General features: G+C 36.4%; 1 protein-coding gene across 2 annotated transcripts in view; it reads left to right on the top strand.

Annotated features, from left to right (window-relative positions):
- Positions 1-25376, top strand: part of NEGR1 (neuronal growth regulator 1) — an 841359-nt gene extending 815983 nt beyond the window's left edge. For both annotated transcript variants that reach the window (XM_042952174.1, XM_042952180.1), the window contains exon 7: positions 23239-25376. In XM_042952174.1, coding sequence (XP_042808108.1) covers positions 23239-23363 — 125 coding nt within the window. In that variant the 3' untranslated portion in view covers positions 23364-25376. The remainder of the gene's footprint in view (positions 1-23238) is intronic.
- The last annotated feature ends 979 nt before the right edge of the window (positions 25377-26355 follow it).

Raw genomic sequence — 26355 nt, 5'->3', positions numbered from 1 at the left:
AATCTAAAACATGAAACTTAATTTTAAATAAACAAGAAAAAAAGGAATGTTATATTTCCCAGTCACCTAGTTGATCCCCCAGACAAAAGAACAGAGAGCTATAGAGAAAGGGCATATTAGGGCAAACCCCTAAGTTTTCTGAGTTAGGTCAGAAAAGGAGCTAGGGTCCAAATGAGACCAAAGAGCCAAAAGCAACGAGAAAAATACCTTCAAACCTGGAATCAGAAGCTACGGTGGCCAAAGTTCGTCAAAGGTGCCAAAAAAAACCAAAAGTTCAGAGATGAATTGCCCAAGTAGTTTAGAAGGACATTGTCTCCTTTAGGTATTGAAGTAGGAGACCGTGAATAGGGGAACGGGACACTTGTGTGACATTCACTTGTGCATTTGCTTTACCTGTTCTACCAGACAATTAGCACTCTAAGAAGGGAGACCAGGCTGACAAAGAGCCTGGAACATACAATAGGCACTCAACGCACTTTGCTGGATAGTCAGTGTAAACTTTCCTTCTCTCCACCCTCACCTCCCAGTGAATGCTTCATAAATAAGCCAGGGTAACCCACAGGTATATTTTCACTTTAAAACAAAATACATCTCTTAAATATTTCTCTTACAAAATCACTTCAAACTGAAAGCAAACACAAAGTTTCCATATGAAAAATATTTAGAGAAAGTTTTAAGCATTACAAAACAGTGGTTTTTAAAATGAAAGAGCCTTCTCAACCATACCATAGTATGTCATCCCTACCGCGATGTTATAATTGCCACCATTTGTCTGGCTGCAGAATAATGAGGTATGGATGGGTCTAGGACTGGCTAGACAGCTCCCAGAGCGAGAACAAAATGGTATGCATAGTACAGTGGACCTAACAGATGGAAAAAAGCCTTCAGTGGATGGCTCTCTGGACAAAATGCCTCAGAGAACACCGGCTCTGGGTGATTTGGCTCAGGCTATTAAAGAGAATTTTTTCTTGGGCAGTCTGTCATCAATAAGGACTTTTTGTGTGTGTGCAATCTACTGAGCATTCAAATTAAAAATGAAATGCAATGTAGAGTTTTCTTCATCTTTTGGACTTTTTTGCTTTAATTTTACCTTAAAAATAGTAAAAACTGGTATGGTACATAGCAATACTTATTATTGACCTGTAAAATAATTTACATATTGGGTAGTCTTTTGTTCCTTCTTTAGAAATAGATTTTTCACTGAATCTAAGTTCCTTGAAAATAACATGGCCATGCTCGCCAGTATCAGCCATCTAGTCTATGTGGTTTGTAAAAAAAAATTCTAAAACATAACATCTCAATCGTAAAACCAAAGATGTGTTGAGCATGCCAAGATTTCTCCTTACTTCATTCTGGTTTGTTTGTGAAAGGGAAGTCTTAAAAAGGTTTTATCACCTGTAGGTGACAAAGATTTTTAAGCACTCTTTTCCTTTCTTGTCTTATTAGAGAAACTCCTAATGTAGTTTTGTTTGTTTGATTGTTTGTTTCTTTTTAATGGCAGATCTTCTAAAATTGTTTAACCTTTGTAATATTTGCTTATCGCTGAAGGCACCATAGTAAAGTGGCTAAGAGCAAAGATCTTAAAACTACAGAGATTGGATTAAAATAGATCTCTAATACTTACATTTATCAGTTTTCCCCCATATATAAAATGGGGAAAATAATATAGACTATTATGAGGAGTAAATAAATGTATATATACAAATTTTTTAGAATAATACTTCAACATACGAGGTCTAGGTAATAATCAGCTATTCTTATTATTTTGTTCTAAGTCCCACGGGTTCCTAAACATACAAATTATTTCTTCTCCTTTAGCTATGTAGTTCCCTGATAGCACATTGACATTATGTCCCCAGCATTTGAAATTATCAGGGCTTATGCTCAGTATCTTAACATACGGTGATATAGGTATAGATATACCTCTAGATACTAAAGACTATAGACACAGTCCTTTTGCTTTTGTGAAATTTTGGTTTGAACGTTGTTACTGCATGTGTGCTCTCTCAGATGGGACCTAACACAGACTTCCTTAACAGCAAGTGTGAAAACTTTCAGCTCATAGGCTAAACATGCACCTCTGCTTTATGTCATCCTGGCAGAAGAGCCAGCACCAAGAGTTGTGAAAATACAAGAGGGCATTTTTTGTCCCTTGGAGCATTATCCTACAAATGCTTATGCTGGGGCTGTTCCTCTCCTCACCCATAATTATCATTCTCAGTTTCCTTTTGCCCTTTCAGTAAATGTCTAGATGATTCTCTGAGTGATTGGTATGCTTGAGGAGTGCATGTGTGTGTGTCTGTGTATGTATATGTCTGTGTGGGTGTTGTCTCTGTGTTCTTATGCATGACTGCATAGTTCTGCTTGAGCACATCTCTCATTCATTATTTGTCCTACCTTCTTTGTGCGCCATTCTCTTTCTATGGCTCCTACCACATCTAAGTGGAGCATTCTCTGTCCTTTACTCTCTACATGTCATTGTTTCAGTCTACCACTTAAAATTCTAGAATGTTTGAATTCAAATGGAATATTGACTTATTTTACAGTTAATACAATTCCTTATAAAACCAAAATTTACATTTTATTGTTCACTGAAGTTATTGAACCTATCTCATTTACTAAACATTTAGCCATGCTAGGAACTAGAAATAGAGTTTGTTTTCATAATCCTCATTTTTAAAAAGGGCATAAAATACATTTCTGTTAACTAAAACATAGCAATTTAAGTATCTTTTAACCTATTGATTTATTGCCCTTGTCCAACTCTTCATAGAAAATGGAAAGGATTTCCTCCCTTTTCCAAAGACAAAGTAAGAAATTATTGGTGAAAGAACATATATGATTAGACATATGTTTACAAAAAGATTAAGCTATGTAAATGCAACTAAATGCAAATCCACAATACCAATGAACTTAACCAGTTAACCTTGACATCAAAGGATTTTCTTCTTCAGAACAAAGAAAGAATGAGGACAGTCCATTCTATTGGCTATTGACTTGAGAGATTTATGCAGTCTAGCTCCTGGGCTTTGTCTTCTCACACACTGGCAATCTAATATAGTTAGATTGTAGTTCAGGGGGCTTCTGTGTCTGTAGGGAAGATAATCTCTGAGTTTGGGCCCAGAAAAATGCCCAACTACTTGCATATGCAAACTCTTTGCCTTTGTAGCCTCAAAGCTGGGCATGCAGGTGCAGATATTTTTGGGTGAGCTAACAAAGTAAACACCAATTATTCAGGCACTGAACCTGATAGGCTTAAAGGAGAGGGGGTAAGAAGTGATGCAAACTAAGAAATAGATGAAGAACTTCAACATGGCCTCCATTTGGACTCCCTGCTCCTCACTGGCATTTCTTTGATAAGCGATTTTCAAAGCAGGTGTTCTTACTGCAATCACATTGTCACACTCTATTATGAGGAAGCAATTAAGCCCATAATAAGTTAAGAGGTGATGTTTTGTATTTTTTTTTAATCTCACACAACTGTTGATTTGTTAGCTTTTGAAAACAGATAGGAATTTTTCAATTACATCTTGCAAAATACCTTTTTTCATTCTGAGTGTTTGAAAAGCAAATGTATCTTGGATCCAGTGCTTTTGTGTTTACAAATCTGGATATGATTTAGTAAGCTTTAAAGAGATAGCAAACGCATAGTAAGGAAATCAGATTTACATAATTTTCTGCTTGCTTACAGAACACAGCAGTTGAGATTATCTTTTACATTTGGGAAGACTGTTTTAATATGATAAGATGAAATACCACCTACAGAACACTTGATCTTGCTAGTTTGACTTCTTAAAATAAATTATGGGCTGATTTGTCATAGTGACTTTTAACATAAATTGCTATTATAATCTAAAGAAGCAATTCTAAAGGAGACTGCTTTTTCACTTCATCTACATAAAAAGATTTAGGTTATTTCTACACCTATTCTATCCTCCCTGCAATTTATTTCCTGTAACTTTACATGGCAGGAACAACAAAAATCCATGCTTTGTTCATTCCATCCATTCCTCTATGCATACATGATAAGTAGCAAATAGCAGCTTAAATGGAGAAATAGCACAAGTAAAAAACTATGTTGGCTTTACCTTTTGTACATAAAAAAGTGTTTTTTAGAGGAGTGAGCATATGCCTTTTTCCCTACTGGAAACACAGTCAGATTGCAAACCTGAGGAAATTAAGAGGAGCCCGGGGCTTTCCTCTTTATCTTCTACACATGTATTCACTTTTATTTATCCATTCGTTTATTTACTTAGGTATTCTGGCAGCTTCCACAGTTACTGTAAATAATGAGTGTTAGAGTCCAAATATCTTTCAGCTGTAGGAGTATGAATGCTAGAAAAAGAGGAGATTACACTAAACCAAAGGACTCTAAAGTCAGACCCTCTTATGCAATCAGGAGCCTCTGGGGAATGTTTGATGTTTTTCATCCTGATTTTTGCTTTATGTTTTGTGAGCATTATGCTTGACTAAGCTTTCTGTCACTGTCTCTAAATTCTATTTGTCTAAATTTGCCATGGTGCCTATTTTCTGTATCATCTGTATTCATTATTTGACCACAAAGGAGTTAGAAAATAAGCATGGCTATGTGCTTACTAGGATTAGTTATTCATTGATCAGTGTTCAGATTTAGCATTTTACATTTAAAAAGTGGGAGGGGGGAAGTGCACACAGGGTTCCGGTCAAGCTTTTTTTCTGTACTCTGGATAGAGATTACATGTATGTACATATTATCTCATTCAGGGCGCAGCGTGAATTGGAGTAATCCTGGATTTATAAGTAGCTCATGATTATTTCCTTTCAACTGACAGGAACAATGGTACTGACCCCCTGGAGTCTCTGATTGGAGGCTTTGTTTTTTATTGTTTGCAAAGGTGAGGAAAGGTTTGTATAAAACACGGAGAACAGACATAGCATAGGATTGTAGAATGTCATCTAAACAAAAACCTGAATTAAAGATAGACATGTAGGTTCAGGAAAAGATTTATTTAAAATTATAAGAGGAATTCTGCCCTGACAAACCTTCCAGGAAGAAGTCAAAATACTATGAAATGCCTTCTTGCAGCTAAGAGCACTTACATGTGCTGCTCATTTGATGCCTAGCCATTTCACCTTGACATATCTTTTGGTCTTCCATTTCCAATTTTGTCTCTGTAACCCTGGCATTGTCTTCCACACTTTATGTGATGTGTGCCAGTATGAAAGGAAATTAGTTTCTATTGCTATGAAACAATTGCCTCAAATGTTGTGGTTTAAAGCAACATTCATTAGCTCACAGTTCTATAGGTCTGAACGGCCATGTGGCTCGATTGGATTCTTTACGTGTGATCTCACGAGGCTGAAATCAAGGTGTCTAGAAGCTCTAAGGAGGAATCCACTTTTAGTTTCATGCAGACTATTGTCAGGATTTAGTTCCTTGTGGTTGTGAGACTGAGGTCTTCATGTCCTTGCTGGATGTCGGACAGAGGCTACTTACTGTTTCTAAAGGTCATTTGCGTTCCTCAACACAGGGGCCCTTCTGCCTTCAAGCCAGCTGTTCCCCCTCTGGGTCCGAATCTCTGACATCCTCTTCTGCTACCAGTGCAGAAAACCGCCTACTTTTAGAGGGGCTCATGAGACTAGGTCAGCCCACTGGATCATCTCCATATTTTAAGGTCAATTGACTTTAATTCCATCTGCAAAATTCGTTCACAGCAGTGCCTAGATTAGTGTTTGATTAACCAACCAGGGGATGGGAGTCTTGGAAGATGGAGGAACACCTGTGACACCCAGGCAGTTCTGTGCAGAGTAGGTGCTACAAAAATATTTCACAAATGAATCTACAAACACTGAATGAATAAATGATAAAAGAGACACTTTTACAAGTCAGATACCTCACCCTGCCAATTACTAATAGGTAAAGCTGAGCCTCTGAGTGAACAGAATTTTTTTTTTCACCAAAGCAAGTTATTTGTGGTCATTACACTTCACCTTATAATCATGATTGAGTTGATGGATCACCTGAAGATATTCCATTCTTTAACAAATGACAACAAATTTTTTTTTCAACGTTTTTTATTTATTTTTGGGACAGAGAGAGACAGAGCATGAACGGGGGAGGGGCAGAGAGAGAGGGAGACACAGAATCGGAAACAGGCTCCAGGCTCCGAGCCGTCAGCCCAGAGCCTGACGCGGGGCTCGAACTCACGGACCGCGAGATCGTGACCTGGCTGAAGTCGGACGCTTAACTGACTGCGCCACCCAGGCGCCCCAACAAATGACAACAAATTTAAGAGAGACTTTTCTTATTATTATTTTAGAGGGAGGGAGAGAGAGAGAGCACGAGAGGGGAGAAAGGACAGAGAGAGAGAGAGAGAGGGAGAGAGAGAGAGAGAGAATCCCAAGGAGGTTCCACACTTAATGCAGAGCCAAACGAGAGGCTTTATGTCACAACTGTGAAATTGTGACCTGAGCTAAAATCAAAAGTCAGACGCTCAACCAACTGAGCAACCCAGGCACCCTGGAATTTTTTTCTTTAAAGACTCAATTATCAGCACCTGAGAATTATGCCCTGGACCCACATTCCTTTTATAAACTGATCTATGCATCACAAAGCATGGTCACCAACATTATCTCCTCTCATGCTCACAATAACCCACGGGTATTAATAACCCTGTCCTAGAGATAGAAAATCTGAAACCCACAGTACTTCAGTATTCTGTTGAAGATCTTTAATTCTTTATACTAAAAAAATTCTAATCACAATTAGCATCAGAAAAAAAATGGGGGAGGAGTCATAATGCCCACATGTTTGATAATTATAATGCTATTGTTATTCTACTCTATATTTAACACTGAAAATACATCTTCTCAGGAAGTAAAATAATAAGTCATCTATGTCAAGTAGAAGAGTCTAGTTTTTCCAGCTGGAAAAGAACCTCTATTCTTTACCTACCAGTGAAATGATGAAAAGGTAATATCTTCAAATGAACAACAGGCAATTAAATGCCTCTGACTGACACCTAAGAAATAGTGACATTTGATTTTCCTTCCAGGGTTTTGTAGTTTTTCCTTATTTAAAAACAGCTTTTTGTATCTATTCTTCTCATGATTCAGTGACCTGGAGATCAAACCATATTTTCTGACTCAAGGTTTCTTTTCCATAATTTAAACCCAAAAGGGGGATGCCTGGGCAACTCAGTTAAGTGTCCAACTCTTGACTTCTGCTCAGGTCATGATCTCACAGTTGATGAGATTGAGCTCTGTCAGGCTCTGCACCGTCAGCACAGAGATTCTGCTTGAGATTCTCTCTCTGTTTCTCTGCCCCTCCCCTGCTGTGCACACACAATCTCTCTCAATAAATAAATAAACTTTAAAAAAAAAGGGCAATTCAATGGTGTAAAGTTGAATGCATGATTGAACGAATGAATGAGTGAGTGAGTTGAAAATGAATTAACTGAGCATGTATTTTAGGATGCATACTCAAAGGGTATTGGAATTACTAGATTCATGTAATTTAGTAAACATACCTAGGAATAGAAAAGGACCCAAAATGCACAATATGAAGAGATGTATTTTCAAGACTCCAAAATTAGTATGTTTGTGTTTTTGCTGATATTTTTAATCATGGGGTTTCCCTAGACCCCTCTTTCTGCCTAAACATTATTTAAGTTTCAATGTCTTTTCCAACACTCACTTTTCTTCTTCTCAGGCACTCCCTTTCACTTACAACATCCTTTTCATAATATGTCCACCTTGTATTTCACTTCATTGTCAGCAAACAATAAAGTAAGACTTCCTGTGGATTTTCTGTAGCTGCTCAACCCAGATTTAGTCTGAGATGGTTTTCATAATTCTATAAGTGACTTTGAACTTGACCAAGAACCCTATCTCTAGCATTGAACTGTGAGATTTCACAGGAATCTTTGCCTTGTTTTTTATGAAACAAAAATGGCATTATGGCTGTCTTAAAGGAAAAAAATGCGCACAAAAACCATTATGACAAATTGAGGAATATTGAACTAGTCAATTTGTGCATTTCATTGAACATTCTGAACCATACAAATTTGAATGAAGCTTTCAATACACAAATAAGCCAGTTCTGTAACAATAGACACTGCCATTGTATATCAGACATTATGCATAGTGCAACCAGCTGCATCAAAAAGATGGGGGAATTGGGATTTGTTTTCATTGTTAAATTGAATTCCAAAAAAATTATTGTTGCTCTGTAATAAACAGGAATGCTGCTTAATGAAAAACTCTATTTGTATTATTGGTGAGTTTCTTGTTCCTAATTCAGACATGTGGATAAAGCTGCTCTTTCACTCTTTATAAGCTGGTAGCTGCCATGATGCCTAAACTCAGCAAAGGATCATCTTGTTCATATGTGAAGAATATCAGGAGAACAGTTTAAATAGGATAGACAAGAAATAGTTTAATATAGGAGATTCTGGTAAGATTAGCAAGAACATGCACAGCGCTTATTGCTTCCTTTTTATATCCCTTTATCTTCAGGAAAAAAAAGTGTAACAATGGGATATTAACGTTTAATATCTTTTCTGTTTTCAATGAGGGGAGAAAATAATCATCTGTCTTTTCTAATTTTAAGATTAAAAGAAGTACACCCAAGTGCAATTATATAGCCCAAAGTTTTTTTATAAGATATGTTTCTAAGAATACACAGGAAAGGAAATGACTTCATGGTTGCTTTTCTCAAATCTTGCACATAAACTTACAGAGAATTTTAGAAATTCACTTTTGACTATTAGAATGATACTACATTTTCTTATTAATTGTGATTATAATTCAGTTTAGTGTGAAGTGGAAAATGCATATTAAACCACAGGTATTTAAATGTGGCTGTCTGATTTCACTAGCAATTGCTCTTATGTATTGGTGTAATAGGAAGGTAGAGGAAGTTACTGCAATAAAACCAAATTGACACATTTGTTTTTAAACTACGCTCTGCTCTAAGAATCTATGGATTCCTTAATCCCTTTTTCACTTTTCAAGTTTTCAAGTCCTGACTGCAAGCATGAATAATAAACTGAAGTCAGTCCTTCATGTGAAAAAAAAAAAAAAAAAAACACATTTTACGCAAAGATGCTAATTTTTCTAACTTACAGAATTCATGTGTACCTTTGAGAAACTGATGAATCAAGACAGTTTAAACATACATGTAGAATTTTATAGGTACCTATTGTTTTGATTCTAGGTACTAGGCAACAATCTCATTCTTTTTGATACAAATTAAAATTAACCATTCATGATAGATTCTAATATGATAATTGTTCAAATATCACTAATATTTGATCAACAAATATTATGGGCTTTATATGCTTAATGCATTAAAAACATCCAAGTAAATATATTATGAGATGCAAATACAGCATACATTGACTATAAAATTTGGGAATCACTTCAAACATTTGTTATTTAAAAAAATAATTATATCACTTCTAGCACGTATACAGAAAAACTCATTTTGTATTTTATTGGTTGAAATGATTAATCAAAGTGGTGTGGATAATTTACTAGACTATGAAATTAGTTTGATCATATTATATTTAGAAATATTTTAAAGAGCACCTGGGTGGCTCAGTCAGTTGAGCATCTGACTTCAGTTCAGGTCATGATCTTCCGGTTCATGGGCTCCAGCCCCATATTGGGCTTTGCATTGACAAGGCCAGCCTGTTTCAGATTCTCTGTCTCCCTCTCTCTCTCTCTCTCTCTCTGCGCCTCCACACCTGTTCTCTCTTTCAAAAATAAACATTAAAAAAATTAAAAACAAAAGAAATATTTTAAGATTATATGAGCAGTGGGAGTTACAAAAATCTGAAACAAGGTACTAAATTGGTTAATGTGAGAAGTGCTGTGTGCCAGAAAGAACACCAAACTGCAAGTCTAGAGAATTGAATTAATTCTCTGTGTAACTCTTCCCTCTCTAGACTTCGGTCCCTTCTAGATTTAAAATGGCATAGACCTTGGAGTGCCTAGGTGGCTCAGTAGGTTAAGCATCTGACTTCAGCTCAGGTCATGATCTCCTGGTTCATGAGTTTGAACCCCCCTTTGGGCTCTGTGCTGACATCTCAGAGCCTGGAGCCCATTTGGGTTTTGTGTTTCCCTCTCTCTCTCTGCCCCTCCCCTGCTCCTGCTCTGTCTCTCTCTCAAAAATAAATAAACATTTAAAAAAATCCAATGGCATAAACCTGAAATGCCTTTCTCTAACTAGATTTCTGATTTGATTATACTTTGACAAAAGAGAATAGAGTCTCTCAAAGTTTCTTTTAATCCTGGAATTCTAATAATATATGATTTGGTGAAAATCAACCCTTTTATTCTAAAGTAGATAGTTTTGATTTACTTGACATTGAGTTCCTGAAAGCCCTGGATTAAATCTTGTTCATCTTTGTATATTCAGCACTAAGCACAATGCCTAACACATAGTAGGTGCTCAGTAAGAATTTTTTATGTGAAGAATGTGATTACTGTTATAAAAACCAGTTACTCCTGAATTATTCTTTTTTGACTCACTAAGATTAATTTTCCAGTTTGAGGGTTAAATGTATATGTTTTGGTTATGGATAATTGACAATAATGCTAAAGTAGAGGCAACTCTAAAAAACTAAAATTTTGGCTAATGAAATAACAAGGCTTCTCCTCATGACTTGTGATCAAAAGAACTGTGGATACAAATTTATCAGTTGATAGACTGAAAAACTTATTAATGCAGTCCCAGGAAGCATTATTTCAATTACAGTCAAAAACTCTTTTGAACAAGTGCACCTGAGTTGCTAAGCTGGTTAAGCATCTGTCTCTTGATTTGGGCTCAGGTCATCATCTCGTGGTTTGTGAGTTCAAGCCCTGCATCAGGCTCTGCACTGACAGCTCAGAGCCCGCTTGGGATTCTCTCTCTCCCTCTCTCTCTGCCCTATCATCCCCCCCCTGCAAAAGAAATAAATAAACCTAAAAAAATTTTCAAGTAATAATATAAGTGGCTAAATGTACAACATCCCTAAAAGGAGGCACATGTTAGGTATTTTGATGTAATAGTTTAAAACATCCCCACCTCTCCTTTTAAAATACCTTCACTGGTGTCCAGAAAAATTAAGAACAATGTAGTCTCTGTATTTAGGGAGAAGAAAGTTACTAAACATCCTTAAAAATCAGTATGAATCCTGATTGCAAAATGTGTTCAGTGCCAGGATCACTATGCAAATGTTTTGATCTTTTTTCTTTTCATCCTTCGTGGGACCATTTTTGGACTAAAATTCCCCAACATCTGACTTTTGCATGCACACATCCAAGTTCCTTTCATAATAATTGTATTTCTCATTTTCCCACCCTACAAGTTGGATCACCTTAGGCAGAAAATGTAGGCAGAAAAGGCAGGCTGGAGCTTTGAGAAAAGACTGTTTCAAGGTTGTAGGGAGAGGAGTATTTTACAGTTGAAATCATAATAAAAATATAAGAACCATGAGTGCTTTTAAATATTTAAAAAATACAATAGGAGACAGGACTTTCATTAGGCAATGTTGCTGGTATAGCAGAAACCAGAATGATAATAATGTAAAACAGTGGGTAATATTCCTGGGATAAAATCTATGAGGAAAAAAAATCAGATTTAATTAAGATTTTAAGACCCCTTTTACATTATGAAGGGTATGTGCCTGCTGACAATATAATTAATGCAGACCTCATAAAAGTGATGCAACTGAGTTATCAAGAGCCAAGAAGAGTGTAGGCAAACAGATAGGATGATTATTTACTTTCAATCAATTTATTTATCTAAAACTAATTTATTGTACACCTACTAAGTGCAAAGCACTATACACTGTGGGAGGATATTAAATTGCCCTAGGCACAGTATTTATAACCTGTTGTTCTTCTCTTCTTCATACAAGAGTGCCATCTTTGTGTGGGTCCTCCCAAAATGAGCTGCTCACTAATAGGTGATTATTTTGGAAAGGAATTTTAAGCACGCTGGTAGGAGATTGGAACAAGTTAAACAGAGAAAGAGGGAAAGCCAGTCCAAGAATGTGTTATTGAGCTGGTCCCTGCTATGGGTCACTAAGCTCCATCCCACTGGGACCCTTGCGAGGAACCACATGGAATATATCTCACAATTGTTTGCCCTGCATGCAGCTGGTTGTCATAGCAGCAGCTAAAGTAAAAAGGCAATGAGAGGATGGAAGGCAAGATATAAAAGGTGTGGGAAACAAATGTATTTTGCAAATTTATCTCATGTGGAGATAAAAAGAGCAGTTATTTATTAAGCCCTTATTATATGCAGTCATTGTGCTAGCCACTGGGGAAGAGGAAAAGAGAAGTATAGAAAGATGAAAAATTCAAGGTCCCTGTTCTTTAGGAATTCATAGTTTAGACAAGGAGGCAAGTCAGTAAGTAAGGCCATGACAGAGGAGTTTGAACTGCAGTGGAGAAGTATGTCATATGGAGGCTGAAAACTTGGGAGGAAGTGGAAGAAGATGATTCCAAGTAGAAGAAATATTGTCTGTAAGCCAGGGGGTTAGGGTGTGGTTTATTCAGAACACTGTGATCTACTTAGAGCAATTAGATAATAAGACTGTATCCCAGCACACAAAATAGTTTATCATGCATAATCAGGGCTCACTATGTATTTATAGGTACTCAAGCATTACTTGCTTAATGAATAAATTTTCTGATCCACGTTCTTAGAGCTGTCCTTTCAAGGAGCATATTGTTGGCATGGTTGTGATTGTTTCAAGTGGATAGGATTTTGAGGTACACATAGCCTTATTCCACCAACTGGATATTTCTTCTTGGGCCAAAGTAAAGGACTTACATTGGCCCTTCTTATACATATACTAATACATCTTAAAAGCTGCTGTTCAATGAACACTTAAATGAGCACTGTGCTAAGCATTTTACTTAGCTCATTTACTTATTGCAACCCTACCAGGAAGACAAAACCGAGGCATAGAGGTGCGAAGCTAATACACGGTGTGCTTGATTGTTACCAATACTGTCTCCGTCTATAACTAGCACATTTAACTAGAAGTCATAGACAAGAGCAGTTCTTCAACAGTTCTCTTGGAGTGTATAACTCCATATGTTTATGGAATAGTGTCTTCAGGGACATCTGAGGATAGGAGCTTCTTCGCTTCAATAAAATAGAACCAATCTTCCTCCACAGTGGTAGTCGATGTTTCCAAATCCTGAACTCTTGACTGCTGATAATTCCTTCCCTATAGTCCTTCTTTCTTTCTCTTGAGCTTTGCTGCAAAACCTCATTAAACTGCAGAAATTAAAACAATTCATCTATAGTTACCTGCAATAAATATTTTGACAGTGCCAATCATTTAATCAAATGCTGTAATACAAAAGTAATTTAAATATGATCCTTGTTTTCAAGAGATTGAGGCTCTGTTGAAGATGATGAACAGGAGACTGATAAAGTAGAGGTAAAAGCAAATTGGCTATTGAAGAAAAGAGGAATTGGCAGATTAATTCCAAGTAGAGTTAGGTAGCAATTCAGGGAGGCTACATGGAAATGGAAGCACAGAGAATCAGCATACCGCAGTTCTAGTCCTATTTTTACCTCTAACTTAACCACATCATTCATTTCCACCAGCCTCATCTCCTCGTGCACACCACTCTCCATGCCCCTTAGAGTTCTGGCAGGTTCTAACCTATACCACTCTCCATGCCCCTTAGAGTTCTGGCAGTTCTAACCTATGAGCAGAATGCGTGTGAGATGGGCACTGAAAGCTGGGTACTGTTTTAGCACAAAGAAATGCAAAACCCATTCCAGATGAAGGCAGAGCATGAGCAAATACACAAATGCAACACAGGCCTGGGCATATCCTGCACGAAGGGCCCTTCCCGCCTAGTGTGACTAGTGCAGTCCATGTCAGACAGCAGCCAGGGTAGGACCAGAAAGGTAGCTTTGGGAAAGTTTACAGAGGGTCTTGAATTCTATACAAAGCCATTTGGATTTAATAAGGTTTTTTAAATAGCCGAAATATAAAGGCAATGATTAGAGAATCATTGAGAATAATTGAAAATCAATCTGGAGCATAACAAGTGGAACAATTTAAGTAAATCAGAACTACAGGGCCAGATAATCTCTGGCCTTTATTGCACTTGAAAAGCTAAGAAAAAAAATTGGAAGGTAAATGTAATATTCCAAAAAATGAAAAAGATAATCAAACTTTATGAAATTCTTGATCTTTAATGCTGAAAGAACAATTGTAGAGTAACAGAAGAGAAGCTGCTTTAGGATAACGTTCTAACATAAAAGATAAAATAAAACTTAATAAATAAGACAATTTGATCATTATAGTTCCAAGTTTTAACACTTATATAAAAACTTAAACAAAGTTACCCCCACACAACCACACGTATAAAATCTTAAAAGCTCATTCAACTTGCAAAAATGTTTACCAGTTTGCAATTCCTCCCATTTTTTCCCGCATTAGCACATTGATGATACAGCTGATGGCAGTGACTATTAGTGACCTTAAGAACACAGCTGGGTTTCTATTTTTATTTCTGTAAAACCCTTTTCTTCAACTAAATGATGCCTTAAAGGCCTAAACTAAAATCTATGTAGTCAAGGCAATTTGTATTGTATGTTTGTGTATATATTTCACACAACAAAGCCAGCTTTTGAAACACGTGTATACACTCCCACACACATATGCACACATACTCCAAAATCTGTGATGATACTTCTATAGAAACCTGTTTTCAAACCAACCTGGAATGAATGACTGGACTTTGCCCAAGCTCAAAGAAGCATTTAGGGCTATACAAAATTACCTCTATTGACAACATACTTCAAAACAGAGTTACTATAGATTCATGTAAATCACTTCTGATCTGCTAAAAATAGAGTAAACTAAAACATCCACACATTTAGGAGATATTGATGAATAATTCAGGCTTTGAAACTTTTTTTCAATGACTCTGAAGGACAGAAAAAGACTGTGGAATTTGTTTTTATTTGGGTGATTGCTTACTTATTCTCCTTAGCTCAAATTAGAGGTAATAGTCTTGGATAGTTTCATCTGGCTATTTGCAGATAAAAGTATTTATCTACAAATAGGCAGATTTCTGAATATGGGTAATAACAGAGGCAAACATATGTTTAAAATTCCTAATGCAGTTGATGCTGAGTAAATAGGATTGTATACTGTGAACTTTGGCAAAATGGCTATTCAGCAAGCAGGAAAGGATTCAGGGATGGTGGTCTGCCAGAGAAATAGCTTAGTAGTTGCTGAGAACAAGCTGGCAGGGAAATACCATGAGTCAGAAAGAGAAAGGAATCATGTGATTTCTCTAGCCAGTCTCCTCATTGTTCATAACATAAAATAAAGATACTTTTTTTAAATTTTCCTTAATTTATTTTGAGAGAGAGAGGGAGGGGCAGAGAGAGAGGGAGAGAATCCCAAGCAGGCTCTGCACTGTCATTGCAGAGCCTGATGTGGGACTCAAACTCACAAACCATGAGATCATGGCCTGAGCTGAAATCAAGAGTCAGATGCTCGACTGACTGAACCACCCAGGGGCCGCTAAAATAAAGATACTCTCTGTGAAAATAATTATTTTACATTTTTATGTTTGTGAAGGCTCTATCTGTAAAAGATGTTTGAACTTCCTGAAGATAGGCATTCAGTTTTTGATCAAATGAAAAATAAAAGTCTAAAATGTGAGAATAAATATGTAAATATAGATTTTCTGTACCCTTAGGTTTTGATTTTGAAAAAAAAAATGCACCAATGTGAACTTGTTAGACCAATTCTTTCTAAGGAAGATAAAAAAGAAGTCTGATAGGCAGCAATTCGAAGCCATTTACCAACTCCTACTTTCTCTCCCTAAATAAAAGTGACGCTCACTGTGCTAGAGGCTCATAAATTAAACCTTACTCTACCATCCCGAAAGCTGAGTGAAAAGTGGGGTATGTTATGTTTACCTCTCTTTACTCTTGGAAACAGTCTATGGCAAAATAAAGGTGTGTTGAGTAAAAAAGAATCCAAAAATCTGTACATTGTTAGCTCTACTACATACATCATCACTATGCTACTCAGGTATCCCTTAACTCTAGAGCCTCAGGGAAGATTTTGGAGGATCTACAGTATAGGAGCATGGAATAGCCACACAAAGAAAGCCTACCTGTGGAAATCAGTGTGCCATGTGTGTGAGATAGTGCACGAGAAGACAGGGCTTCTCTTTGCTGTGTCTTTAACACAACACATTCAATCTTAAGGCCTGGACCACTTGACTGCACAAGAAATAGTGCAGAAAGGAATAATGAGATGATGTCACCTGTACTGAGACTTGCCTGCTTCTTCCAGACACTACAGTCCAAAGTTGTACATTCTATGGTAAAACATATTCCATTATAGTTCTCTTTTCCTCCCCCATCTCCACCCAGCGTTCAGGCAGAGTTAAGCGATTGAAGAAATTGGGGTATGATCTGAATCTGGATACCCTCTCCACCTGCTGATAGTGTTCAGGGGTGGATATTGCTAATGAGAGGATTAAAATGTCTTTTGAGCTAATGCCTCCCACAGTATGCAATGAAACAGAGGTACCCTGCCTTTTTGGAGAGAATCAATGATGCATAATTTCTCAGTAAACTAATGTGCAATCTATTTTGAATCCACATTAATCACTCTCTTTTCTATGAAATCTAATTTAGGTGTAAATCATTCACTTCCCAGGTATAGGCTTCCTCAGTAAAATGTAAGTTGAGGCCAGCTTTTTTATGGAAGCAGAGTTAATGTAGCTGAAGTAACTGTACCTAAGATTTCAGCAAGAATCTTAAAAATACGACTCAAAGTTAGTTTAGTTAAAGCTTGAGTAATTTAAGGAAATTGCCTAGGCAAGTAATTGGTATTATACCAAAACTAAATATTTCACAGTTACATTTGCTTTTGCCTAAAAATAAAAACTGGAGCAATACAAGGGAAAACTGCCAAGACTGAAAATAATATGCAGCAGCTGTAAGTAATTGGGAATGATAATCATAATTAGACAAGATGTAAGATGTGTGTTAAAACCCAGATTGGATCTTCCTGTTGACAACTGGGAGAAATCCCAGAGGCTTGGACTGTACACCTAGCCCAGGCACTTCTGCTCCCTACCTGAGAGCCCCAGCAAAACCCAACTGGGTGTTAGATCAGCCAGGAAACCACTCTGTAAAGGCCATGCATCATATTGGGGGGAGAGGTGGGAAGAGCTCGTACTCCCTGTCTTCAAGGAGCTGGCAAACCAGAGGAAACTGAACAATTACCTAGCAGTAAATAGCATTAAATAAAAGTCCTTCAAAAGAAACCAAAATAATGAAGAGAATAAATGTTTTTGTAGGATAAAGTGGAGGACAGCTTTGTAAGATCAGAGAAACATTAATTTAAGCAAGTGTAGATTAAAAATGAAGTAAAATATTCATACTGTATACTATATACCATATATAGTATACATATATATATATAGTATACTATACATATATATACTATATATAATATATTTATGTACTATCAGTTAAAAAGGAACTATTTCTGAAATCAGGTATAAATGGGTTACTAAAAATTCATAGGGAGATTCAGGGGGCCTCATGGAGTAAATGGTATTTTAGGTATTTAAGGATGAGTAGGACTTTTAAGGTAGGGGGAGAAGGGGACAGGAAGGAAGACCATTTAAGCTTAATGATATGGCATATGCAAGTGACAAGAAATGAAAATACTCTGTGTGTTCAGAAATGGTTCGTGTGACTGGAGCTAGGAGTATATACGAGTCTGGATAAGTTGACTAGAACCAGGTAACAGAGGTCCCTGAATGCTGAGCTACAGAGTTTTGGCTTTCCTCAGGAGGCAATGGAGACCCCTGATGGTCTGGGATTAACATAGACCTCTACTCTTGCCTCCACTAGTATCATCTATTTTCCACACAATAGCCAAGCAATTATTTAAAAATGTCAGCTAGCCTCCTCTGCTCAAAACTCTCATGTGGATTCCCATATCACTCAGAATGAAATCAAAATTCTCAGCGTAGCCCAACTACACCTCTGATCATATGCCCTAGCCCTCCTAATTTTATTTAGGATGAGTAGCAGTTTGATATTCACAGGAAACTAAAAACATGGCAGAGAATATACAACAGATCTGACCATGTCAGAGACACCACTAGATGTCTCCTAACTAAAAAATTCAGGACTACATTTGGGGGACATGGGTTCATCTACACTTCCTGTTTGCTGCAAAAGGATAGTGCTAGAAAGTTGGATGGATGCTCCTCCCCCTTATAATCAGCCTCATGATCTATCTTCTGCTCAAATGCTGAAGAGAGGTATTCTGACTCTGTACAGGTCTTAGAAAGTAATAAGTCTAAAAGTAGGGAGAGAAGAAAGGCAGTTAAACACAAATGATGAAAGACAATATTCTTCTGAAAAAAGAAGTCAAGATCTTGTGTTCCTTTATGTGCTTATGGTAAAAGTATGGGAAATGGATACAAACCTTATCATCATTCAACAAATATTTATTGAACACCTACTAAATATCAGACTCTGTTCTGTACCAATGAAAAAAATTACATATAATAAATCTTGGCTTGAAGACATTCTTAGTCTAATGGGGAAAGATAGATATGTAAACATGTTGTGATAGATATGTAAATACGATATCAAATATGATGTCAAATTGATTTGGCATGTGGGACTTAATAAAAACTTTCCTCTTTCTGTTTTTGTTATTATTTTTTTAATTTTATTTATTTTTGAGAGAGAGAGAGAGAGAGAGAGAGAGACCGCATGAGTGGCAGGGTGGGGCAGAGAGAAAGAAGGAGACACAGAATCCAAAGCAGGTTCCAGGCTCTGAGCTGTCAGCACAGAGCCTGACACCAGGCTTGAACTCACGAGCCATGAGATCATGACCTGAGCCAAAGTGGGGCATTTAACAGACTGAGCCACCCAGGCGCCCCAAACTTTCCTCTTTTTAAAGCATATGATATTTGAACTGACTCTTCAAGCTGATTTCTAATAGTGAAGTTGTTTTCTTTAATTTCTTAACATTTTCTATAATTTCTCAAGTAGATGGTTGATATTTAACATGCCAAACAAATCTAATTGGCCCCAATAATACTGAGACTCCTAACTTTAGTACCATTAGCCTGGTACTCTGAATCACTCAACAAGTCACACACACACACACACACACACACAAATACATAATAAATAATGGGACTAAGGTTATACAATAATAGGATACCCCAAGTAAAAGGACTATATGCCACCATTTTTAAAAGTGAGATACACTAACATGTGCATATCATTGCATTTTGTAAAAAAAAAAAACCACTGTATTTGTATCTGCTCAGACTACTTACCTGCCATGACTCCTTGTGGAGCCTTCCCATGTTTGTTTATTATCCTTATAAGTATGTATATCCTAATGTTCTATATGTGCCTTTTTATTTATACCTCCAACTGTAATAAAACTTTTCCTAAGAGAGGAGATTGAGTTTGCCTTTGCCTGTGTTCAATCCCTAGCACATGAAAGATGCTCAATATATACTTAAGGGGTACGAATTATGTACATGACTTAGCATTAGGTATGTAATCAAAAATTCCCTTGACTAACTTTACTCTTTGTTTTTTGGCTTACTGATTATCAATAGCTAGTCTACAGTCCATTTCCTGTAATAATTGCAGGCTAATGATGCAGCAAAAGGCTCCTCCTTTATTTTAGGACTAATAGAAGGACTAATAGGACAACTAAAGAGTACAATGGAAAAATACATACTCTGTTATAATATTTAATTTTAAATATATTATTGACATACTTTTGTCATGTCTAAGGCAGTAGGAGGCTGAGTGGAAGATAAAGGCACACTGGGGGAAAAGATAGGGTATATGGAATTAAGCAGCAAAAGGACCATCCTATCTTATTAGCTATTGTATTCCCAGTGCCCGGTACCTAATCCAATAAATTTGGGCTGAATGAATGAAAGATGATATATTGTAGATTCTCTGGCCTATAAGCAAGTGGCTTGCTTCAGAAGAGATTCCGTTTTGTAGGAGACAACTACTCCTTTTAATTCCGGCCCATTCATTTATTAAATTGAATCATTCATTCAAAAGACATCTCTTCAGCATCTACTTTGCCACTCTCTGTACATGGAAACAAAAAGATAAATAAAACATGACCTAGGAGAGTTCACAGTCTGGTTAGAAAAATAGATATGTATGTGAATATTGACAATGTAGTATGATAGCTGTATAAAAAGGGATATTATGGTGGCATGATGGCACAGTAAGGTAATCTGTTCAGCTGCTGGTAAAGGAGAGGGGATTCAGGAAAGATTGCTCCCAAAATGCACTTTAAAGGATGGATAAGGAGTTTTCAGGATTCTTTCTACTTTACCCCTTTGATGTACTATTTAATTTGTCATGACAATAAAAATTTTATCTTTGTTTTGTATGCTTGGCTTTTAAGATCTATTTCTTATTTATGAAATCATTTTATATGCTTTGCTTATTATTAGTCCTTTACTATAATACCGGTTTTATTGCACTTGAGATTCTTTAAAAACAACAGCAAAATAACTCTTAAATAGCTGTCATTGAGAAGGTAACAGACCAATTAAATATTTATTTATGTTTTAAAAAACAAAACACCTTTCCAGGTCTTGAACAAGAGAAAATAATTTAAGGAGTTTCATGGTTTTAAATTAGACTTCTTATATATCAAAACTTCAAAAGCTGTGTGGTCAACAATAGACTTATTTTCTTCATCATCTTCTCATTTTTTTAAAACTCACTTATGATGCAAATAGAAGCATTAAATAGTGGATTTTGCTCCATGTTTACTAAAGAGGAGTAATCTTAGACCTTGAACTTTATTCACCTGGAATCAACAATTGTACTGTCATGAAAACTTCCCCCTGCAAAGGTCAATGCAGCTCTCATCCCCTTTTAATTTCTTAGAGATACAAACAAAACAATTTATTCTTCTTGTAATATGGAAATATAGTCACTGGTGAAAGTTCTATTAAAAACAACCTGCTGTTAATTCAAACTCATTGTGACTAAAACTGCTTCTGGATTTGAGTTATGGTTTTGGGGATGAAATAGTATATTTTTTTTTTATTACATGGTTCACTTTCTACTAGGAAACATTGCTTGAAATCCAGGTTTCATTAAGAGAGGGTAGTTAAAAGTATGTTGGTGGGGTTTTTTATTATTACTATTATTTTTATTATGACAAATGAGGATCGGTCTCAAGCAAAGCTGAGCATGCCTACAACATTCCATTTCTGGAACACAGTATAATTCACATTCAAAGAGGCTACAGTTCTCTTGTGAAATGCAGTGAAATTCATTCAGTAGACTCCCACCATATTCTAAGCTTCAGTGACTCTCTAGGTGAAATCTCTCAGTGAGAATTCAACATGACTGTTAGCCAAGTACTACATAAGCTTCCTGAGTATGAAACTGTGATCTTTCCAATGTATAAAAGTAATCACACGATTCAACAGCTCCAAATTCTTTAAAATCTCCTTCACTATAAAAAAACTAAATCGGGCGCCTGGGTGGCATAGTTGGTTAAGTATCTGACTCTTGATCTAGGCTCAGGTCATGACCTTGCAGTTTGTGAGTTCGAGGCCCGCATCAGGCTCTGTGCTGATGGCTCAGAGGCTGCTTGGGATCTGTCTCTCCTCTCTCTTTCTCTCTCCTTCTCTCTGCCCCTTCCCCACTTGTGCATTCTATCTCTCTTTCTCTCTCTCTCTCTCTCTCTCTCTCTCTCTCTCTCCCTCCCTCAAAATAAATAAATAAACTTAAAAAAAAACCTGTTATTTTTCTTACAGTTAAGGTTATGCTCTATCTGCCTAGAGTTCCAGTTTCAATTCCCTCTACTCCAAGCCTCAAACTTCATGGTCCAGCAAGATTAATCTACTAGAATATATGTCCTGCTCTCCCCTTTACTCATACCTTTGAATAAGTTGTTTCCTCTACCCAAATGACTGTCCCCTTTGGTAAAACTCTGTTAAATCATCCCTCCCTTGCCTGGGAAGATTTAGATACAAAATTTTCTGTGTTGCTCCAGTGTATACATGCAAATCTAATATTCCTTGGAATATATTATGATTGTTTGAATATTTTTTTTCACCTATCCCCCCAAAAAAAATTTTTCCCAGCTTTTAGTACAAGTATTTGACCAATAAAAAAGATCCACACACAAAAAAAAAAAAAAAAAAAAATATATATATATATATATAGTATCATTTATATGTGAAATCTAAAAAGCTAAACTTGTAAAAACAGAGCAGAATGGTGACCAGAGGCTGGGGTAGGGGAATCGGGGATATGTTGTCTAAAGGTACAGACTTAGAACTAGTAGATAAATGGACTCCTGGAGAACTAATGCACAGCATAGTGATTATAAACAACATTACTGTATTATAATCTTCAAAGTTGCTAAGAGACTAGATTTTAATTGTTTCCATTACAAAAGAGAAATGATAATTATGTGATATGATAGAGTTGTTAGCTGATGTTGTGGTGGTGATCATATTACAATTCATAAATGTATCAAATCAACACTGTTGTGCACCTTAAACTTACACAATGCCAATTATAGATCTCAATAAAAATAAATGTTAAAAATATATGCATGGGGCACCTGGATGGTTCAGTCAGTTGAGCGTCCAACTTCGGCTCAGGTCATGATCTCACAGTTTGTGAGTTTGAGCCTTGCGTCAGACTCTGTGCTGACAGCTCAGAGCCTGGAGCCTGCTTTGGATTCTGTGTCTCCCCGTCTCTTGGCTCCTCCCCTGCTCTGTCTCTCTCTGTCTCTCAATAATAAACAAATGTTAAAAAAAAATAAAAAATATATATATACGCATGAACTACATATTATCCACCAATACAAATATTTACAGTACAAAAACTGGAATAATAATGCTAGCCACTGTTTATTAAGTACTTAGCCTGTGTCCAGCCCAGTGCAATGTGCTGTATGTTCTTCATCTCCAATTCTCACGGCAGCCCTGCCAGGTGGATTATATTATTTGTCTCTTGCCCTTGAGAAAACTCAAGCTCAGAGAAGTTAGTTGCATAGGCTACACATTGTCATATAGCAGAACCAGACGTGAACTTAAGTCTATCTACTCCAATGCCAGTGCTCTCCCCAGTACACCCAGCTGCCTTTTGATTATTGTTAAGATCCTAAAAGACACAAATTAGATTTTGATTTAATCTTTTCCATTTCTTTCCAGCTCCAAGTACAGCCCAGTATGGAATTACCGGGAGCGCTGACGTTCTTTTCTCCTGCTGGTACCTTGTGTTGACACTGTCCTCTTTCACCAGCATATTCTACCTGAAGAATGCCATTCTACAATAAATTTAAAGACCCATAAAAGGCTTTTAAGGATTCTCTGAAAGTGCTGATGGCTGGATCCAATCTGGTACAGTTTGTTAAAAGCAGCGTGGGATATAATCAGCAGTGCTTACATGGGGATGATCGCCTTCTGTAGAATTGCTCATTATGTAAATACTTTAATTCTACTCTTTTTTTGATTAGCTACATTACCTTGTGAAGCAGTACACATTGTCCTTTTTTTAAGACGTGAAAGCTCTGAAATTACTTTTAGAGGATATTAATTGTGATTTCATGTTTGTAATCTACAACTTTTCAAAAGCATTCAGTCATGGTCTGCTAGGCTGCAGGCTGTAGTTTACAAAAACGAATATTGCAGTGACTATGTGATTCTTTAAGGCTGCAATACAAGCATTCATTTCCCTGTTTCAATAGGAGTCAATCCACATTGACAAAGATGCATTTTTTTCCTTTTTTGATAAAAAAGCAAATAATATTGCCTTCAGATCATTTCTTCAAAATATAACTAACACATATCTAGATTTTTCTGCTCGCATGATATTCAGGTTTCAGGAATGAGCCTTGTAATATAACTGGCTGTGCAGCTCTGCTTCTCTTCCCTGTAAGTTCAGCATGGGTGTGCCTTCATAAAATAATAATTTGCTCTTTGTCTCCACCTAATAAAAATGTTTTGCCACATCCTATAATTTGAAAGCAAAAATAAACCATAATGATAAAGTTAAACTATATCCTATCTCTAAAGAATGAAGGAGATGTCAGACTGTAAAAATCTCTTCCCTCCTTACCAGTGGGGTGTGAGAATTTTGCCCCACCTAAACTCAGTTTTGCGATGAAAAACAATTTCATTAACGTAGTACAGGTCAATCTATTACCGTGTGAATCCTTTGGTTATAGTTGAATGTTGAATCTACTCTGGGAAATAATTCCCTTTAAAATAACAGCAAAGTCCATCCAAGGGATTGCTCAGCAATACAGCATCTTTTTCTTTCACTACTCCAAGCCAAAATCTTCAAGATGGTTGTCAGAAAGAACACAAAGTCCGATCACCTAACATGACATGAGTTGGTGAACACGCCAAAGTCATTTGGTTCTGTGGCAGGTAAGTTGGTGTGAGAGATGCGTGCTCCCGCACCCGGGCATTTCGCACATCTTCCACCTGAAAACATCACTCAGCTGAGAGTTTGGAATGCATGTTATATAAAAGAAAATGTTCCAAAATATATAATAACAAGTATTCCATGCTGGCATGCAGCAGATCAATCCCTGAAATAACTAGTTCTGCAATAAAATCTTTCTCTGTAGCAATGTCAGTTCAAAAACATAAGGTCAAAACACAAACGACGACAAAATGACCGTGCTTTATGTCTTCTTACATGATATGTGTAAGACATGATCAAATGAAGACAAGACACCCGTGATTAGAATATCTTAAGATATATTAGTTATTAAGTTATCATGAATAGTTCATTGTTTCCACCATAAAGAATGAAAACTACATTTTTTAAGGAAAATGGTGTTATTTTAAGAAGTATTATATTACAAGAGTATTTCCATGGTTTTACTCTTTACTAAAGAAAGACCATAGCCTTGAAAGCCATTTTACAAGTTTGATGAACTTACCAATTTCACTACATAGGGGGATTTCTGCAAATAGTCTCCTTTTGCAAGTCATATTAACAATTAAAAAAAAAACTCACTAATAGTTAGATACGAGATATTTCATGGAGGTTGTACATACTTAACATACCTAATATTTTGCCCCGAAAGAAATGGCTTGAAAATCATGATTTTTTTTTGAGTAAAGCTTAGCCCCAAAGTACGCCATAAATCTATTTTAATTAGAAAAATGAATCCTACATGAGGAGGCATAAATATACAGTGTTTCCACAAAATGGCAATAACATGGCATTATGCTATTAAATTTACTCACTGTAATTATTCATTACATTATTTTGACTGATGTATTAAAAACTTTTTTAACACACATGGCATTTTAATTTTGATTATTATTTATTTGCTTTATAAAAATATTCTTTGTGAAATTGGTGAGTAAACTACAATTTTTTTTTGTATTGCAGCTTTAAAGTGGCACACTCCATAAAAATCTACTTACTAGAAATAGTGGTGCTACCACAAAAGTGTTGACCATCAGTACCATTGTTTGGGAGAAAGAAACAGATCAAGAATGCATATTATACAGTGACCGCTTTCCTAGAGTTAAAAATACCTCCTCTTTGTAAGGTTTGTAGGGTAAATGTGAGGTAAATCGAGGTATAAACTATGGATGAACCAAATAATTAGTTCAAAGTGTTGTCATGATTCCGAATTTGTGGAGTCTGGTGTTTTTCCCATAGAATGTGACAGAAGTACAGTCATAGCTCAGTAGCTATATGTATTTGCCTTTATGTTAGAAGAGAATTTCTTGAGTGACATTTTAAATAGAGGAGGTATTCACTATGTTTTTCTGTATCACAGCAGCATTCCTAGTCTTTAGGCCCCTGAACAGAGTGAAACCATGAGTATTTATGAGTTCAATATTGTTCAAATAAGGCTACAGTATTTGCTTTTTTGTGTGAATGTATTGCATATAATGTTCAAGTAGATGATTTTACATTTATAGACATATGAAATGTCTGATTACTCCATTTTATCAGTCCTGACTGTACAAGATTGTTGCAATTTCAGAATAGCGGTTTTATGAAATTGATTTATCTTTTGATCTATAACAATTTTTCTAGCTATTCATTTCAGCGTTATATTTCCACAAGTTACATTTGTGGGACTCCTTTTGTTGCCCCTAAAGTTTTTTTTTTTTTTTTAAGGAAAGAAAAATAAAGAGCAGTTGAGAAAAGAGACTGCAAAGAAAAGAGTGGAGGTAAGGAGAGAGGGAAGAAATAAAAGGAGGAAGGAAGGAGGAAATGAAGGAAGGAAGGGAGAAAATAAGGGAGAGAGGGAAGAAGAATATTAGGGTAGTTGACTTAATTCATTTGCATTT

This window comes from Panthera leo, chromosome C1 (genome assembly GCF_018350215.1).
Source record: "Panthera leo isolate Ple1 chromosome C1, P.leo_Ple1_pat1.1, whole genome shotgun sequence".
Classification (NCBI taxonomy): domain Eukaryota; kingdom Metazoa; phylum Chordata; class Mammalia; order Carnivora; family Felidae; genus Panthera; species Panthera leo.
This window is presented reverse-complemented; position numbering and strand designations above follow the sequence as displayed.